General features: G+C 43.4%; 1 protein-coding gene across 1 annotated transcript in view; it reads left to right on the top strand.

Annotated features, from left to right (window-relative positions):
* Window positions 1-13075, top strand: part of TMEM201 (transmembrane protein 201) — a gene marked incomplete at its 5' end in the record, with an annotated part of 18978 nt that extends 5903 nt beyond the window's left edge. Inside the window, 5 exons of the mRNA XM_010291510.1 lie at window positions 8815-9032; window positions 10666-10737; window positions 11345-11635; window positions 12395-12526; window positions 12978-13075. Of these exons, the coding sequence (XP_010289812.1) occupies window positions 8815-9032; window positions 10666-10737; window positions 11345-11635; window positions 12395-12526; window positions 12978-13075 (811 nt within the window). The remainder of the gene's footprint in view (window positions 1-8814; window positions 9033-10665; window positions 10738-11344; window positions 11636-12394; window positions 12527-12977) is intronic.
* Between the last annotated feature and the right edge of the window lie 6077 nt (window positions 13076-19152).

Genomic DNA, 19152 nt, shown 5'->3' with positions numbered 1-19152 from the left:
TTATCTGCATCTCCTTCTGAAAAATTCAGACACTACTGGATGCTGCAGAGGCTGGTGAAACTATAGAAGCTTATTTAAAGGAAACAAAAGATACTTCACATCTTTTAATAGTTGTTCTTTAAAATGGTATTCAATGTGAAAGCAGAAGGGTAGCACTAACAAAAGCTCTATAGAGATTTGTTAACAATAAGCCAAGCTGAGTGTGTCACGGGAAGGTGCAGCTCCTGGCTGAAGGACCATGTGCCTGTAACTTAACAACTGGTGTGGGAAAGGGACACACAAACCTGCTTCCCATATGTGCTCTCCTTTGGAACATTTTTTCTGGTGCCTTCAGGTAATTGCAATATCCACCTCCAAGCAAACAATACACCTTTCTCCATGGTGATGCTTGTGAATGATGTTGCTCTGAGGGTTGTTTACTTACTTGTCCACAAAAGGAATCCAGCATCTGCCAAGTCTGGTTCTGCTCTTCCGTGTTCCCATTGTTTATCAATCCTGACTCAAAAGGTTTGTCTTCCGGCTCACAGTCACAGATTGTTTCTTGTTCCAGTCTCAGATTTTCAAAATGCTGAATAATAACCATTATGTCCCATTTTCCACTAGGACACTTTATTGAATATATAGAATTATTTCAAAGTAATTACTACAAGAAGCCACATGACTTCATCAAAACAGGAAAAAAAAGCCAGCAGAAGTGTGCGGGGTCCTCAGTGCTGGGTTAGGCTTTCATAGTCCCTCTGGTGCCTCTTTCCTACCCTCCATTAGGAGATTTAGTAGGAAACATTCCTTAAAAAACCTATCAGCCTGTTGGAGCAGGGAGCAATGTCAAGACAGGCAGTAGTAGACTGGTGAAAGGACAGGAAGGAGGGTGGGGGAAAGGAGGGGGACACGACAATTTTGTGTATGGATGTGCTATCACTGTCTACTCAGCTTTCCTTTCAGTGCAGTGATTGCTATGAAGTTTTCACTCCTGGAAAACTCCCCACTGCAGCAGCCCTTGCAGATGGGTTCTGCAGCTCATCTGCTGTTAAAAGTGAGGTGGACAAAGCCCCCTAATGAAATGGACACTGGAACCAAATCCAGTGCCAGCTCTACCATTTTCTAAACAAGCTGCACAGAAGATCTAGGAAACCTTGAACTATTACGTCCATTAAGTGAAATAAGACATCTAGACTTTTTTTTTCCTTCTTCCTGCCTCAGTACTTTCAAGTTTTCCCCATAAAGTGAAATGTAGGAAAAGACTGCTGTTTCTGTTTAGCTGTGATTGCCGTCTGCACTTACCTATAGAAGTTGGATTGAAAGTTCCTTCTAGCTTCTAGCACATGAACTTGCAACTGCCTGGTGTGGCAGAGGTGAGCAGTTCCTCTTGCTGCTCTGCTGTCAAGTATATCCAAGTGATGGGAGGAATATCATGTTCAGAAGGATATATTGAGACCACTAGAAGGAGGAGGAGTGTGGGCAGCTTAAAATGTGTGGGGATGGTCATGCTAATGTCGTGCCTGATTTCTAATGGCAATATCTTTTTTTTAATAAGAATAAAATTAATCTATCCAAATTTTCTCTCCCAGTAGCAAGGAAACTCAAAGTGGCAGCCTCTAAAGATGCCTGTCAGCCTCTTCAGGTGTTCTGCTTTCAGGAGCAGAAAGTAAAGGCTGTATTAAGTTTCACTTTGTCCAATTTCATATGGCCTTCTATCCCTTCTGAGCAGCTGTTTTCCTCCCTTCTTCTTAGCAGTACTACTTTTTTTTCTTTCAATTTAAACAGGCTCCATCTTTGAGCACTCTGGGGTCTGGCACCTTTTATGATGTTTTGCTGTTAAGTGTTACACTGCTTTCCTGTGCCTGATCTTTCCTTTTATTCTCTTGTCTTTTTTTCCTGTGCAGTACTGTGATGGGATGGGGAGGAGGCACACTAGATACCAGGAACAGGCAGTTGTTGAACTGTGGGAAGGAGTGGGGTTTACACTGTGAAGCCTGAATAATACTGTTAAGAAACATTTTAGCTGTTTGCACAGCAAGTGCAAATCTATACTGAAGGAGTTTAAAATCTTTTCATCTGGGAAATATGTTAACTGCTATTGACATGCAAGCAAGAAATCCATTTGTCTTCACTTTATGCAGATTAATACAAATGAAGTATATTTACAAGTTGCACTAATTTTATATGTCAGAACATCAGAAAGCTACTTCGTTTTATGGCCAAGCTGTACCAGTGAAGCTCTGGTCTCTGTGGTGCTTTGTCCACAAATAATTGGAGAACTTTTGGGTGCATAATTGGAAAAATGTCAAAGGTGAAACATACTAACAAAACACATATTGAAGTGTGGTTCAATTTTAATGCCAAAGAAACTTTTGTCTTTGCTCAGGTGTCAGCTGATTTTTCCCACTTCTTGGTGCCTCAGCATGTCTGTGCTGCTGCTTCTAAAAACAACAAAAAACCTCAGAGCCTCAAAAACAAACTTGCAGCAATTGAATTTTTGGTCCTCTAGAGAATCTGATACTGGCAGTCTCCCCTCTTTCTGCTTTTCTCACATGCTTTTGCTGATGGTAGAGGATGATTGATCTTTTGGAGGAGAGGGAAGAGAGGAGAATGGTGTTTTTTCCAGAGGTGTTCTGATTACAAACTGCTAACATTTGATCTGTACCCATTGCATCTCCTTAGACAACTAGGCCTGAAGAAGATCAGTTATCAGCAGTATTTTACTGTTGACTGTTTCTGGAAAAAAAAAAAAATAGTTAAACCACCGCTGCCTTTACTGAGACTGTTCCTGCAATACCCGATTTCAATGCCAAATAGACTATTCTAAACACTATGCCATGCTGTGGGTTCTGCATGGAAGGTGCTTTGCCAACTTTGCTATTTTTACCTGAGGTTCAGTTAGGAAATAGCTCACCAGTTAGATGTGCTATCTAAGTCTGCCTGTTGCTTCCCCCACAGTGGGTCCAGCAGAAGGAAATATATGCTTCCAGCTCAGGTATTTTGGTGCAAGTCTAAAATCTGAGCAGAGTGCCACCATCCTCATGAAGCTGAGGTGTTATTTGGTATGACACATGGGTATACATTTCCTGCTGCTGAGGGGAGTAATAGCTAACAAAGGGCTGGTAACTTACTAACACAGCTGACAGAAAAATCAAACAGAACCACTTGATCAGTGCTTTGAGCTGCTTCTTTTCACTTAGCTGGGCTCTTTCCAGCCACAGAGGAACATGTGGTCACCTGTGGTCACCAGATGCATCTTTGTTGCCTTGAGGATTCTCCCAGCCATGCAGGCCAGAGTATGCAAACAGTTTAACTCAACAGTATTGGAGGATTTTAGCCCAAAAGCCTCTAATTTCAGGTGCTGCTTTTTTACACTGGTCATGTGCTGGTGTCTGGACCAGAGGATGGTACTACAGAATGGAGCTGAGGTGGTGAGGGATTGTTAGTGGGTTTGTGTGTCACTCGAAATCAAATCTGCTCCAGCCCAAAGCGGCTGACTCTGGTCTTGCTCTCACAGTGCCCGTGGCTGATCTGCCAACGCAGAAGCTTCCTGTACCCTGCCCAGCAGAGCTGGGTGTATAAAAGGCCCGATATGGGTTCATTAAGTGCCTTTCCCTGGATGAGATTTTTGACAACGCTATGTTGCTCTGCTTCAGTGGAACTGATGCAGCTGCAACTTGGGACAGCAGTGCCTGTATGTCAGCCAGGCCAGTGCTTTTGTCCTTCATTTGCTACCGGTGAGTGTGGCTGGGAGTAAGCGGATACCTGGGCTGCACTCTTAAATTTCTGAGCAACTCTGCAGACTAGAGGGGGACTGAGGGAGAAGCCAGAGCTAGCAATCAAGTAAGCATTGCTGCTGCTGCTTCTGGTCTTTCTGAAGCCCCCACTGATACCAGTGCATGCAAACTGATGCCTTTGTGGCCCTTTACAACTCTAGATATGCTATACTTCTACCTTGCTCTTTCCTTTCTATTAACTCCTCCTTTCCTACATCTGTGGTTTGCACACCCCAGAGAACTGAGCTTGGGTGTGTCAAAGGGTAAGGACAGGAGGGGAATATAAAAATGGTGTAGTGGTGTTTTACGTTGGCTTTATGAATATTTTTCAAATAAGCTGAAATTATGTGAAGCTAACAATCATGCTTAGATACTATAGAAAGTATGTGTTGGTGTATTGTGGACAAATTATTTATACTCTTATAAAAATTAATATAATTAATAGCCAGATGATTGCTCTGGACTGGCTCCACTCATGAAAGCAGGGAGCTGTGGTATATGGCTTTGCTTTGGTTTTTAAAGAGATGCTGTTGAAATTGTGTGCTGTCACATATAACTTGCCAGTTCATTCCAGGTGTGCTGTCACCTGCAAGTACACTTGGAGCCTCTTTGAGCCACAGCAGATGCTCTCATATGAAAGGGTCAGTACTCAGTCCTGAAGTGTACCTTGAGTCATCCCCTGTAAAGCCTCGTTTGGTACCAGAGCTATCAAATACACAGGTAGGAAAGAGGTCCTCTGAATGTTTTTGTGATGCCAGCGAGTTTTTGTAGGATTTTATCTAAAGGATAAAAAAATCTACAGGATTTTTGTAGACATGGGATGTGCATATACCCCCCCCACCTTTGTGGCACCGGCTAGGAGGGAAGGCAAAATTGATGCCAAACATCTCTCTGTACTCTCGAAGGTATTAGTGCAGGACCTGGCAGCTGGAGCATTTTCAGTTATAATTCAGCCCTCCTTCTTCATCCAAAGCAGGGCAACGTGTAGGAGAAAAGAATTCTTAGTATTGGTAGCTAAAGTTTCTAGCCAAGTCACGTATCAAAATCCTAATGTGTCTGACACCTGTGCCCTTTTTTAGCATTTTTCTTCCCTCTCCCTGTGCGTGTTTTTTATTCATTGTATTGCTCTTTACTCCTGATTCTGTCAGCGTGGCCGGAGGCACAGGTTATGGCACTGGCTGATGTGACGCAGCAGACCAGACAAGTGACTGCATGTCAGCTCACATGCTGCTTATCTTGCAGCCAGCAGTGAGGCAGTAGTGAGCTCCTTCTGCAATCTGGGCAGCAGCACCCATGCTGCCTGGAGAAAATGGTGCAGATAGACATGGATAACTCATAGCTAAATTATGATAGGACCTTAAATCCAGAGGAAGCATTTCAGCCCATGACTGATACATGATTCCCTGTCTGCCTGCAGGCAGGTGAAGCTGGGCACATACAGCAAGCTGCCTAACTGTGACTGCATGTTACCTTCTTACTTCAGGTACTGAACTATCTGATAGTAGGAGTGGGTCCATCTACAGCCCTGTAATCTGACGTGACCCATGCTCTCCCTTGTCTCTATTTCAGGGTGATGCAGCATCTCTGGTTAAAATGTGAATTAAAAAGGCACACACGTATGGTGTTGTCTTTGGATAAGTGGCAGGTGTTGGGGCAGAGGAGGGGAGGCTCTGCTGGCAGGAGGTGTTTCTTCAGGACAGTGTACGGTCCCGTCCCATGTAATACTCTTCTTTAACGTTCTATTTATTTATTTTTAAAGTATCTGTGTAGCAGAGTTGTGCCCAACTGTCTAGTAATGCTGTGATCATTGTAAACACTAATTAAGATACCCAATTTTTGATGTTCACAATACCAAGTTCTGAAATAAACGGCTTCCGGGCCCTGACTATTTCCACAAACTGTCTGACTCCAGAGCCTTTTTTTTTTTTCCCCCTTTTTCCTTTTTGTGGTTCCTTGTTCAGTTACCAGACCCACTGTTACCACAGATGTCGTGGAGCAATGCAGTAGTCTGAGAGCAAAGGCACAGCTGCACTGCTCCAATCCAGGGCTGTGATGTGGCTGCTTCTTGCCTTATGATCTTCTCGATCTCCTCACCTTTTTTCATCTGCTTCTGAAAGAAGTTTTAGTTCAGCTGACCCTTCTCAGGTATGAAGTGCATTCCCGTGACAGCACCCCTGCTTTTCAGCAGCATCTAGCCCTCTTGATATGGCAGTGGCAAACACTAAAGAGAAGAGCACATGTTGCAGCAGTTTACTTTGTTCAGAGCGAAGCAATATTTCAGCCATTCTTTGGTCAGCATTCAATCCTAAGGCATTAATATGCTGTCCTTAAAATTTTTCAGCTCTTCACTAACCAGAAAACATTCCTTTTCTGGATGGTGCAAAACAAATGATTTATCAGCTGCCCAGAGAATCTGACTACGCTAGCTTGGTAAGGTTGAGAAGTAGTGGGGCTGTTGAGTAGCAGAGCCCATGGAAGTCCGATCCAAAAAAGTTACCATGCCAGTAAAGAGATTGTGGTTATGAGTGATGAACGATTGTAATATCTTCCAGCCCATCAAGTGAAAAACTGCCAAAAACCAATAAGCCAGATAAGCTGTTTTCCATCACAGCGAGGAGCTGTGTAAAGTTGGATCCTTTAGCCCAAAGATACAAAAGGTGCAAAGCTAGGAAAAAAGAGCTATGTTGTTCACCGGCAATGCTCTGATTTGGCCCTTCACACATACGGCACAGTGAGTGGTAGGTATCACTCTTTTTGATATGATTCATATCATAGTCCTGAGCTTCACTTTTAACTTCCTTTCCATTCATTTTCTCTTACAAAGCTGAGATGGACATGTACATCTGCTATTTACATCTGTATGTGTGGTGGGGCAAATGTTTATGTATGTGCACTAAAGGACTCTGCACGTTTGCGAAGCATGACACCCTTCCCAGGTCCTCTGGAACCTGAAGAGGTTGGGCAGTTTCTGCTGAAAGACTGACGAGTTCCTTGCTGCTGTTAAAGGCATGTCCTGCTTGCAAGCACCAGGAAGCTGGTTGGCTCAGATGTTGTTCAGCCTGGTTAAGCTGGTCGGGATTGTTGATGTCTGCCTCGTACTAGCAGATAAGTAGTTTTATAAGATATTTTAAATTGTAATTGTACCTCTAGATTGCTTCTTCTGGACATGCTAGCACTGCATAATACTGCTGCATCACCTCTTTAATCTCCAAGAGAGGATGGCATATGCATAAATCACCTCACAGCACAAGATTCAGTTATGTATATTCCTTCATGCTCTGATTCACTACTGGCTTTCCTCTGACAGAAGAAAAGCTATGTTTCTTTTCTTATTTGTCTCTGTTTTGATCAGAAGTGAGATTAAACCTCCAAATATTGCAGCTTGATTGTATACTGCCAAGTCCGATATCTCCGTTTTAAAATATATACACTTATCCTTCATTACTACTTAATCGTTACTTATTTGACAAGTGTATTACCTGTTTCTAACTAAAAAAAAATCTTACAGGAGATCCTTGAGAGATCTTGTTCATATTCTAGACTTTCTTTCATGTATTTTAATCAGTTGTTAAAGATAATACAAAATTCCTATACTTTCAACATTGGTACCTTCTTAGAATGCTCATTTTGATGCTATGAGGACACAGGTGAGACTCCAAAGCTGACTCCTCATTTCTCATCTAATGTAGTCAACTAATCTGTACACGTAGACTACAGTCAGTACATGATTACAAGGAGGAATAGTAACAAGGTAAAAATAGGAGTAAATTTTTGATAGATTGTTCATCTTAAGTTGATTTTTAAATTTTAAACCACTGCAAAGGTAAGTGATGAAATGGAGGTATGAGAAATTAATTGCATAGTATATTTGCATACGGTAACTGAGTGTGAAATGCTGTGGCAGTTCTAGCTGCGAAGACTATTTAAAATACAAAGTCCTCTCATACAGTTATTCTGCCAGTGGAATAGAAGGCAGTTTATGTCTGTAGTACTTAAAAATCCAGCTAACTGGTCTAGGTACCCTTAATATGTTTGGTCTGTTATCTCTTGTGTTCTCAAGTTGGACACGCTGTTTTACAGCTCCACTCTTTCACTTGGAAAGAACCCATTGAAAACAACTTGCAGACTAGAAATACAGTTGCCATTATTATTGCCAATTTAAATTTTTTCCAGACACTGTAACAGAGATTGTTTTTTATGCACTAGAAGCAAGACACTTCCTGGACTCTGTGTACATGAGCACAGTTCCCTCTGAATGGCTATGCTATTTGTGGCTTATTATGATATGCAGAGAAAGGAAAATTTAATGGTTTAGACCTTTAGGATTGGAAAACCCAGGCTTGTGTCTCTGTTCTATCATAGGGCTTTTGTGTGACCCTCGACAAGTCACTTAGCTTCTTTTTGCTTCTTTTTCCCATCTGTGACATGAGGGTAGTGAGTCTTCATTACCTCACAGAAGTATAACAAAGGCAAATGTATTAAAGTAGTTCGGATGTTAGTTTTAAAACAGAGCTCTTATGCATGAATCTTTATCTAGGTACCCGTAAAAATACTTTTCTCTATACTGGCATCAGAGGTAAGTTGTTGATAAAAGACAAAAAGACTAGTAGATAATGCTTCCCACAGTCATGACATTTCTAAGCATGTTGTTTGCATGTGCACACATAAGATGTACTCTATTGTTGGTCCTTTGTGTATCTTGATTTTGTAAAGCGTTCTGGTGGTCTCTGGGTAATTTTCTCATCTCGGGAGAGAACGAAGGTACTATGCCTATTTGCACCTGAGTTTCTAAACTGTTGCACCATTTTTTCTACTCCGTATTGTGGGACAGGTTGGTGCACAATAATTTAAGTAAGGTTGAACAGTTCTTCCTTCCCCAGTTTCAAAGGTGTAGGACCATTCCCATAAAATCTTAAGCATTCTGCATCTTGCACTCCTGCACTGAAAAATTAATACAAACCTGATAACAAAGCAAGTGTTCATGCAAGAAGTACAACTGAGAGAGGGAGTTATGGGAAAGTACTCATTGTTAAATGTCTGTCGTGCGTGTCATTTGCAGGTACCTTTCTGGGGATTCGATTACGGTATTTCCCAGCGGCACTGGGACTGGCTTCCCTTCCACTGCTACGTCTCTCTTTGTCCCAACACCACCCAGTATTCTCCAGCTGACAAACCAACAGCTCTTCAGATCCCCACGCAGACCTTCTTCTTCCTCTCTTCCTGGTCGTCTCAACAGGGCACTCTCGCTGGGTACCATCCCCTCCTTGGCTAGAGCAGGTAAGCGTGTGTGAAACTTTCTGGCCCAATAGAAATGACGATAGAGTGGTACAGTGCTTCAGAAGGAAATGGGCTGTCCACATGTTATGGTCCTGTTTAGGGATGGCTGCTCCTGTGGCACAGAGGAGTATCCGGCATTGGTAACTTGGGTTTTGGCATTAAGAAATTATGCGGTGTACCATTGCCATCTTGGTGAAACAAAAAGTGTCACCGAGTGCTTGCCTGCTGTGGCTTTACTGAAATCCAGAGGCTTCTCCAGGCCTTCATGGCAGTATGGCACAAGCTACAAGGCTGTGTGTGGGAGAGAGACAGAAGGAGCAGTTAGACATGGGAATGGAGAAGAGCAGCTCTTGGAAGTGTTTGGGAACATTAGGATAACTGATCTGGCATGAGTGATCACTCCCTTCCTTCTAGCTACTTTGTGTGGTTTGCTTTTCTTGCTACAGCTGAAGGGAGCAGAGTTGGAGGCAGGCTCTTCCCTAAGCCTGGATTTAGTATTCGCATTAGCACAACTATTGAAGCTGCTTTAGAGACCCTGTTTCGTCTTGTTTTTAAGGGCTCTGTGCGATCCAGGGAAGATTTATAGGCCTAAGGAAAAACTCTCTCCCAGTAACTCAGTAAGCCCTTGGTTTTGCTGTGCTTGAAACGAACAGATGGGAAATAGCATTCAAATGCTCTTCTCCATCCAAGGAAAGCTAAGCTTTCCCGTGTCACTAACTGATTACCAGCAGGTCAGAGGCCAAAATGGGGCAGCTTCTAGAATAACTGCAGCAGAGAGAGCAGTCTTGCAGGGATTTTTTTTAGGTCATTCAACATTTCTTTAGTTCATGCTGACAGCAGTTGTGCCAGATCCACTAAGAGCAAGACCAGCCGTGCAAACCTTTCCGCAGTGTGGCAGCTTTTGGCACAGCCTTCACCTTCCTAGTTACCAAACTGCCACTGGAAGGGCAGGTAAATGCACCAGATGGCTGGGATTCCCCCTGCATGTAAACCACCCTTGTGAGGTCTATGCTTGCTTTTGCTAAGGTGCAAAGCCAGGCAGACTGAAGAGAGCATCCTGTTGGGGCTCAGTATTTTTTGCGAACAGCAAGGTTTTAAACTTCCAAAGCTGTTTGCCTATAATTATGTAAATCAAGTGTCTAAGAAAAATAATTTATTTAAGCTCTGAGCTTTCATTTATAGCACTTCTTTTTCCTGACTTCAGTACTTTTCATTTATTATTTTGGTTTGGTTTGGTTTTTTGCTGCCTCATTATTATGGCTACTGTGCCTGACAGCTAGATGGGAATTCATCTCACTCTATGATCTACCCTTAAGGCTCTTTTAATGTGAAAAGGATACAACCATCTCTTCACCTTCTTTCTTCTAAAGTAGAGGCAAGCCAGGCTGCAATACAGTCACAGGGTTGTTTTTGGAGCCTGCTGGACAGATCTGTTCTGCTGCAGCTGGGAAAAGTAGATTATTATGATGCTGGCGTATAGTCTACCCAGAAAAACAAGGACATTTTTCCTGCCTATATTTACCACCTGTCCTCTTCTGAGATTGATGACAAGATGATGCAGTTACATTTCTGAAGGACAGACCTCCGGCAGCCAAGCCAGCTGGGTCCAAACTGTTTCATTTTTGCTTTTTAGATTCTGGCTATTTGTTCAGTGGAAGTCGACCAGCCTCACAGTCCTCTCAGTCCAAGGAATCTCCTACATCAGGTAATGCACTAGGCCTTCCAGAGCAACTGTCTTTGCAGGATTTGCAGTGAGTGAGTTGAAGCACACGATCCAAGTTTCCTTCTTTCCTCCCTACTCACATCCCAGTGAAAATGTTAGTTTTGCTGTTAGAAATGCTGCGCAGAGAGTTCCGACTAAGAGTGGGATTGCATTAAAATAAGGTGCTGGACGTGTTGCATGTTCTCCCTGGGTGAGCTCACAGTGAAATCAGTGAGGCGAAGCAAGGATCCCTTCCCTGCTCTACAGCTGCATTGAGATTGCTTTGATTGGAGACTTTCAACTGTTCCTAGGGCAGGTCTTTTTCCCCACTTTCTTTTCCCAGTGCAAGGAGCTGCTAATTTGGCTACTCTGTCTGCCCTTTTGCTCCCATGTCCTCCAGTGACCTGTCTGTTGCCCTCCTGACCCCAAATGGACCCTTTGGCTGTTTGTGCTACTTCAGCGTTAGCCGAACAAAGAATTTTAGTACAAGATAATGTTGGGCATTTGTGAGTCCTGTTCCCTTTTCTAGTAGAATCATTAATGAAAACTATGCCTATTGTATTGGGATTATAATCTCATTATTTTCTCTTTGGGGATGTTTCCATTGCAGAGCACTTCTCGCTGCTGTCCGGCAGCTGTGCTCCGTCCCGCATCCCCTCTCCAGCACCATCGGTGGCTGGCTCTGTGACTTCCAGCTCAGGTTCCTTGCGGTACCGCCGGCCACTCATCAGCCCTGCGCGCCTGAACCTGAAAGGACAGAAGCTGCTGCTTTTCCCATCTCAGAATGAGGCTCTGCTGACCCCAACTAGCTCAGAGGAGCACACCCACTCAGACAGCAACATCTTTGCCACCGAGCTGTCCTCCTTTCCAAAGAAGAACCTCAGTGAGCGGGGAATGCATGGTATGCTGGCAGCCTGCTGCACTCCTGGAAATGCATTTGTAGGAAGGAGTTGGCTTGCAAGCAAAGCCATGCGTCATCTAGGCCACACAATAGATGGGGAACCTTCAGGAAAAACCCAGGTGGTGATGACTGTTAGTCTACCAAAGCTCCCTTAAGAATCCACTGGCCTGGAGAACCTTTTGTCTGCCAGAACAGATGTCCTTTTCTCAGCGGTGCCCCAGGGATCCTACTGCCACTGCCTTCACCCTTGTTTGGATAACTCCTTTAACCATGGATGTGGTGATGCTGGTATGGACAGTGTATGAGACAAACATAGCGATATGGACGAGAGGAAACGGCCTTAAGTTGCGCCAGGGGAGGTTTAGAATCGATTTTAGGAAAAATCTGTTTACGGAGAGAGTGGTCAAGCATTGGAGGGAGGTGGTGGATTCACCATCACTGGAAGTGTTCAAAAAACTTGTGGACCTGGCACTTCAGGACATGGTTTAGCGGGCATGGTGGTGTTGGGTTGATGGTTGGACTTGATGATCTTAAAGGTCTTTTCCAACCTTAATGATTCTGTGATTCTGTGAAACATGCAGGTGACTTCTGCTGCACAGCAGTGAAATCTGCCTTTTGTTTCCAGTTCCTGACCTCAAGCCTTTCATGATTTTAGCAGCCAACCATTCATTACTCATGTCTAGCTTTAGTCTAGTATTTTCTGCTACTTTTGACTTCCACTGGTGCCTTCTGAATTTTAATATCTTCTTCTCCTTGCAGATATGAGATCTGCTATGGAAGGAGGGAGTATTTGCAGTGATAATTCCATCAAGAAGGAGGATCACTCCTCACACTCATCTACCTGTGTGGTAGACACAACTACGAAAGGGGAAGATTTGGCAGGCTGGAGAGGTAGGCGCAAGTCATGCAAGTGCTTCATGTATGTGTGAGCATTTCTGTGAGGGTAACTGAGATCTTTCCTGTGCTGTAGTAGTGATCGGATCTTGAGGTCAAAAAACTAGTAGCAAAATGGATCTTCTGCCTACTATTCTAAGACCTTAATAAGGCTATTCCTGTTCTTTGGACTGTCTGAAGAATACTGACAGGGTGCTAAACTGAGACAGAAGGAACGGGGTGGGGATGTGGGTGTTGAGAAGAGCGATGAGATGAAAATAGAACCAAAGAGAGCAGGGGAATCTTTCCTGACAGGAAAAGTGCTTCAGCAATTTCTGCTTACGGTGAAAACGCTGAGCAAAGAGAGAGAAAAACCACAACGTATGTTCACTGTTATTTATCTCATCAATTCTTTAATACCTCTTTCTACTATTCCTTTTTTTTCTTTGTGTTGTCCTCTTCTACTAAGGTCATTTCAGTAACTCCGCTCTCCGAGGTCTGCTAGCTGTGAGTCTGACTCTCAATGCTATCTTCACATCAGCCTATGTCTACCGGAGCCTGCGTTGATTTGTGCCAGCACTCCCTTTCTTTCTGGTTCCACCTGCTTCTGAGGAGACAAGAAGATTTCAACCATGGCTTCATGTCTAATCGCCATGCCACTGGTGCATGCTGTTTTTTTTAAAAACTACTGTATGCTCAACTGTCATGACAAGGAACCCAGGTAGCTGCTGCCATCACTTCCAGCTAAAACATATCACAGGATTGTCCTTGGAGGTGGCAGGCAGAATTTCCAGAAAGCTCCAGTTCAAAGCAAGAGGCCAGTCAAATGGTCCATGCACTTTTTCTTTCAAAGGAACTGACCTGACACACAAGCCTGGAAATGTGTAAGCTATGTTTTTAGGAACTTATCCCCAGCTCCTCTTTCTGACATATTAACCTCATGCTCTTGGTGCTGGTAAAATGAGGAGAATTAGAAACCGAGCTGGAGAAGAGGGATGGCTTAGTAGCTAGTGCTGGTTTTTGGCTCTGTAACAGCATTCCCAGCCTCTTTGCCCGGTGGTTCCTCTTCTCTCTTCCCTTTGGCACGCTCCTCTAAATTATCAGTGAACTTTCTTTAGTTGCCTTAAGCATGCCTAAGCACATGGGTGACCTTGGCTGCTCTGTCATATTCTTGCATCTTCTATGTCCATGAGCTTCCACCTGGGCTGTGCCCTGAGGCCGCTTTCACCAGTTGCCATTCTGGTCATGCTGGTTCTCAGAAACCGCTGTGTACCTCCAGCCAGCACTGTTGCTGTAGGTATGTCCCAGCCCCGGACAGACATCTTGTGTAGTTTACATTAGAAAGAGGAATCCTGCGCTTTGCTTTACCCAGGAGGCATTAATTCTGTCACAATTAATTCTGTAATAAGAAAGGTTCCCTGTGTGATTTGCATCATAGTCAAAGGGCTTCAGCTCACAACTCTGCTGGTGTTTTCACTGAAGCAGTGAATGGCATAGCTTGTTCTTGCTGTAAATCACACAAATCTATTCTATTAGAAGATACATGAGGAGCTGTCCGATTGTATACATTTATCCAGAAACCTGATGCCTCAATCTGATATTGGGATTTGCTAAGTAACCATTTTAGATATTTCTTACTTAGTGAAATGCCAAGGTGCTCTCAGTGAGAAATGCCAAACCTGCTTCTGGGCAATTCAGCCTGATGTATAGATTCTTCTTTTCTAACCCAAAGGAAGTAGCCCTAGGTTTTCAAAAGCAGTTTATAATTTGTGCACTTCTGCTTTTGGGTGAGTCTTCAGCATTACTTAAATTCAGGGGCCATTTAGAGTATTGTGCTGAATACTCAAAATCATTTAGTACATCTTGTGGGGGGGGAAAAAAAATCTTTATGTTTTGATTCTTAAATCCCAAGTGCAGAGAGAAGATTTACCAAGGTGTCAAGGATACATGGTGAAAAGAGAGCCAACTGACATTAGCTATGTATTTCCTGAAACACAACTGACTCTATTAAGAATTTTTCTATTGTCTCTTCCTTTGGGCTCCTTTACCTCAAACTTCTTTTCTCTTTCCTCTCCTTCACCCCATTGTCCTGTGTTTGCATCTTGAATTACAGTGTTACGCTTACTGTGTCTTTTCCTCGCTTTCAGTTCTGCTGCTGTTCCCTCTATTGTACTCTTGCATGTGCACAAAAACAAAGTGTATCTCTGCTGATAATTCTCTGCTCTGAACCTGAAATTCACACTTTGGAGTGATGATCACCCTTTCACTTCATTTTTTATTTTCTTGCATGTTTTAATCGTGTTCCTACCGCAGCCTCACTTAGTACATCATGTGAGTGATAGCCAGACTCTAATCAGCATGCTCTATGACAGATTAAATGGGGCTTTACTGCTGGTGATTCAAGCACTGAAAAATTAAGTCACTCTTTGTCTCTTCCATTTCTTCCTGCATTGTTTTACCAGCCCACTTCCAGCTGCTCCTCCCCATCCTCCCTTGCTAGCGAGGCCTGCTCACTGCCTGCAGGGCATCTTTCCGGCAGAGGACAGACCTCTGCCCGCACGTGCTGATCTGAGAGACTGTGGAGGTGTCGTTCCTGACCCTGCATCTTTCAGCCTCCTTAGAGTGTTGGTAGAGGGCTGCACCGCCAGCACCGCCTATGCACGGGCCTAAATCCAGGATGGAGACCCGCAGCAGAAGGATGTGCTGCAGGTTGATGATTAATGCTTTTGTAACTTGCATGAATTGCTACTTGTAGCTGAACCTGACCCATAACGTTACTGTTAAAGAGATTTTTGTCCCTTTTGTAGACTTCTGCAGGCTCACTTGAGCATGTGTATAGGGAAGATGCTAGCAGACCAACTTACAAGCTTCTGTTTAAAACCTCTGCTGTTTGAGTCTGATGACGTCCTGGTGCAGTGTGTGACGTCCCATTCGTCGATCCTTGCCCTGAGTTCCAGCATACCCAGGGGCCTCCTATGCAGAGACAAGCCTGCCAGAGAATACTGTGGGTTTCCTTGTCTTTATTATGCCAACAGATATGCACTGTGACTTCATGTATGCAAACTTTCCACTTCCACTCTCAGTCTGCGCTGAGTTTTACCATCGCACTCACCTGGAGTCCAGGTTGGCCTCTGTCTCTACCAGATTGCAATATACATTTTTCTCCTCCTTTCCAGCAACTAAGACGCTGCAGCCTCTCAACACACCTCTTCTGGCCCTATTCCAGAACAGGAACACTTTAACCTGTCACTGCACTTCTGAGTCTGCTCACTGAAACTGTTCTTGGAAGGGTATTTGGTGACTTTGTCCAAAGCAATATAAAGACTTTGGATTTTATTGCTGAAGAGGGAAGACAACCAACTTTTTCATTCTGGTGCTAGAACACTCTCCAGTGGTGCTTTCACAGTTGTGAAGCCTTTGCTTGAATAGTACACACAAGTATACGTGTGTATGTGTGCGTGTGCATGCATATGTATAAAAACGTTTGGGGAGTTTCTGCATTTCAAAAGATCTGAGCCCATGTTTGTCTTTATATTGTTGGCCTTAACCTAGCTCTTGGATACTGCGTCTATCTTGCTGCTGTTTTCTATATGAAGCTGGTTTGGAGGAAACAAAAGATTATCTGGTCTCCCTGTAAAAATCTTTGATGATGTTGATCTTCATACAGTATTGTTCAGGGGTGAGATTTTATTTTTCTAGTATTTTTCCTACTGTAAAAACTGCTGGAGTGTGTGGAACGGAAAAGTTCTTTACAAAATGGTCTGATCAAGGATTGAGCATTACTTAATAATACTAACAGTTAATGATCAGGTGGGATATAAATGAGCTCCATTTCCAGACCTTTTCCATTACCTACCTTCCCTTGAAAACACCCAGGTACTTTTTTCTTTGGATATGGGCTTGTTAGGCATGTTCTGAGACCTTGCAGAGACTCTGAATGATTTTGCTGTTCTGAACTGGGAAGAATTTGAATTCTAGAGTCTGATTCCAGTTCTGCAGTCTGGGTAGTTTGGCAGTTGTGACAAATGTTATGCACATATCTATTTGATGGGATAGAGAGAATTGGTAGAACAGGTTGCTGATTTCTGAAGGTCATCATATCTTTTTGCATAAAATCTTAAATTGGTCACTGTGGCAATGTGGAAAAAAACTCATTGCAGGCTTATGTAGGCCAGATTCACTGAATTTTAGGCTATCTGCTCAAGTGACAAATTTGGCCTGTGAATGTTTCATTCCCATTCCCTCTTCTTGGGTGATGGGAACATCTGTAAAACACTGATGAACTCACTGGGTTCCTTAAAACAGGGCAGCTGGAATCAAGGGCTTGTGTTGCCTGTTGGATGCTGCTATATTTTTTTTCTTCCAAGCATCATTCCTGGAAATAACTGTGGTCTTAACCTCTTTCACAGACATTTCTTACAAAGACTAAAAAGGGCCAATTTGGCCAATACTTTTTTGGGGTTGTTTTGGGTTTTTTGGGGGGGGCATTGTTTTTGTTTTTGTTTTTTTTAAATGTACATTGCATACAGAAATTATCATCACTGTGTCCTGTGGTGGGAGTAAGGGACAGAGTACTTTTGGATGGAGTGGGTATCTAGAGAGGGTGAGGAGGGCAATTTGAGTCATAAACCTTATTTCCTGTGAAAGAAATACTATGTCATGTGCGTATACTTGTTTGGGGAGCTCTAACACTGTACAGTTTAGTTAAATGCGCTCCAAGGGAGGAGAAGCTGTTCCTCAGAGGTTTTTATTTCATGCTTTGTGTTTAAAGAGGAATATTTTTCTTTAAAAAATAAAAACGGATAAGTTTTCACCTTAGTGTGATTCTATTTCTTGGGGAGCTGAGTATTTTTGGGGGAAAGGGAGGCAGTATTTGTGCTTGTGTGTGTCTGGTCAAATTAACATAGATCTCTTCACTCTTTCAAAGCTAGCAAGAACTAAAAGAAAGGACAAAGCGTTGTGAGCTTCCCCAAAGCAAGGAGAAGCTCATGACCATGAGTTGGAGATGGAAGAGGAAGGGGCAGTACATTGTTACGCTTTGAAGGCTTTGCATCGGTTAAAAGGGAAGTCATCTCCTGCCATTAACTGATGTTCTGAACTTCTGCCCGGATGCAGCTGCACCCCCGTAGGGACCTTGCTGTCTTGAACTGTAGGTTAGAGACTGTCATTTACATACCTGTTTCCAGAGAACCATGACCTCAGCTGATGACTGTAGGGTCACGTGGTAACACCGTCACGATTTCATTTTGTCTGGATTTTCAGTACTTTGGAAGGTGGCGGGGGGGGGAGTGTAAGGGAGGTGCTGAATGCAGGTGCTTTGGTCCTGATATAGTCATCTTCCCAGTGTGCATATGTCAGCAAGAAAGCCAAGAGGATTATTTAGATGGGTAAGGACTGTGCATGTGTAAGGGGTGTTCAGTGAAGCCCCAGAATTCGTTCCAACATACGCACAGTCACAAAGTTTCAGAGCAGTCGAGTTGTATGCACACCTTAGACTTTGCATTCATTTAGCAGTTAAGGGATTTTTTTCCTCTGTGAGATGGGGGCTGAGAGTTTTTCCAAGATTTTGGTGTTATGTGTTATCTTATATTCTTTAATTTATGTTTTGTTTTGTAATGTAAATTAAGAAACAGGTGGCATAAGCTTTTAGACATAGGCTTTCTAAGCACAAGCTTCAAAGGCTGTAGTTTTCCTCCATTTACACTTTTATGACTCATGTTTTACTTTGTTAGAATGTGCTGCTAATTTGTTTTAGGACCTGGCAAAGTATTCTGTCTCGTCTTTAAATACCTGGACAAGTTCGGTGTATTGCTATGCAGGAGGGGATGCACTTCTCGGGCACTCTTCCTTTCTCCCCCTCTTCTTTCAGTGGCAGAGACCTGTTTGGTTCTGCAGCCTGTTTTTATTTTCAACAGTGGTGGTCAGTTTACTTTCTTTTCCATTGCACAGGGCTAGCAGAAAAAGAACTAAACTGTGGTCATACAGGTGAGTCTTCCAGTGCTCCATCAAAGAGCTTCTTTCTCCTGCGGTTGGCAGGTTTGGTACAACCAGTAGGGACGTTTCATTCTTAATAGTTCAAATATTTCCATCTAGCCCAGTGAAGGTTTTCCGTTCAAAGATCTGTACGGTATATTTAAACTGAGACGTGTTTATATAGAGCTATATAGAGCTACTGGTGGTAGTTTTTGTGAAGGGAAAACAAGAGCCTGATAGTCATCAACGTTTTCCTTCTGTTCCTTAGCTCTGTACAACTTTTGGAAAAGAGGAACTGATTCCTTCCAGACTAGTGAGTCATGATTTTTTTTTTTTACTTGAGGGCTGTTGGTGGTTTTTGGTTGTTTTTTGTTGTTTTTTTTTTTAATTAATTAAGGGTGGTCAAAAAAACACCTTTAAAGGAGGACGTGTGGTTAATGAGCTTACTGCAAAGGTAGTTACCCCTCATCCCGCTAACAATTCTTCATATACGGGCGTATTTCGAAGCGTTGGGTGAATCGCGGTGCTTGCACGACTGCGACACCGATAAAAGCCAGACGGCTGCGGCACAGGGCTCCGCTCCGCCGTTCCCCTCGCTACCTGCAAGGCCCGGCTCCCGCTCCCCCTCGCGGCCATGATGCCGGGGTACCGGCTGGGCGCGCGGTGACGGC

The sequence above is a fragment of the Phaethon lepturus genome, unplaced genomic scaffold, assembly GCF_000687285.1.
Source record: "Phaethon lepturus isolate BGI_N335 unplaced genomic scaffold, ASM68728v1 scaffold42897, whole genome shotgun sequence".
NCBI classification, from domain to species: domain Eukaryota; kingdom Metazoa; phylum Chordata; class Aves; order Phaethontiformes; family Phaethontidae; genus Phaethon; species Phaethon lepturus.
Note: the sequence above shows the minus strand (reverse complement) of the source record. Positions and strands in the feature narration are given on the sequence as shown.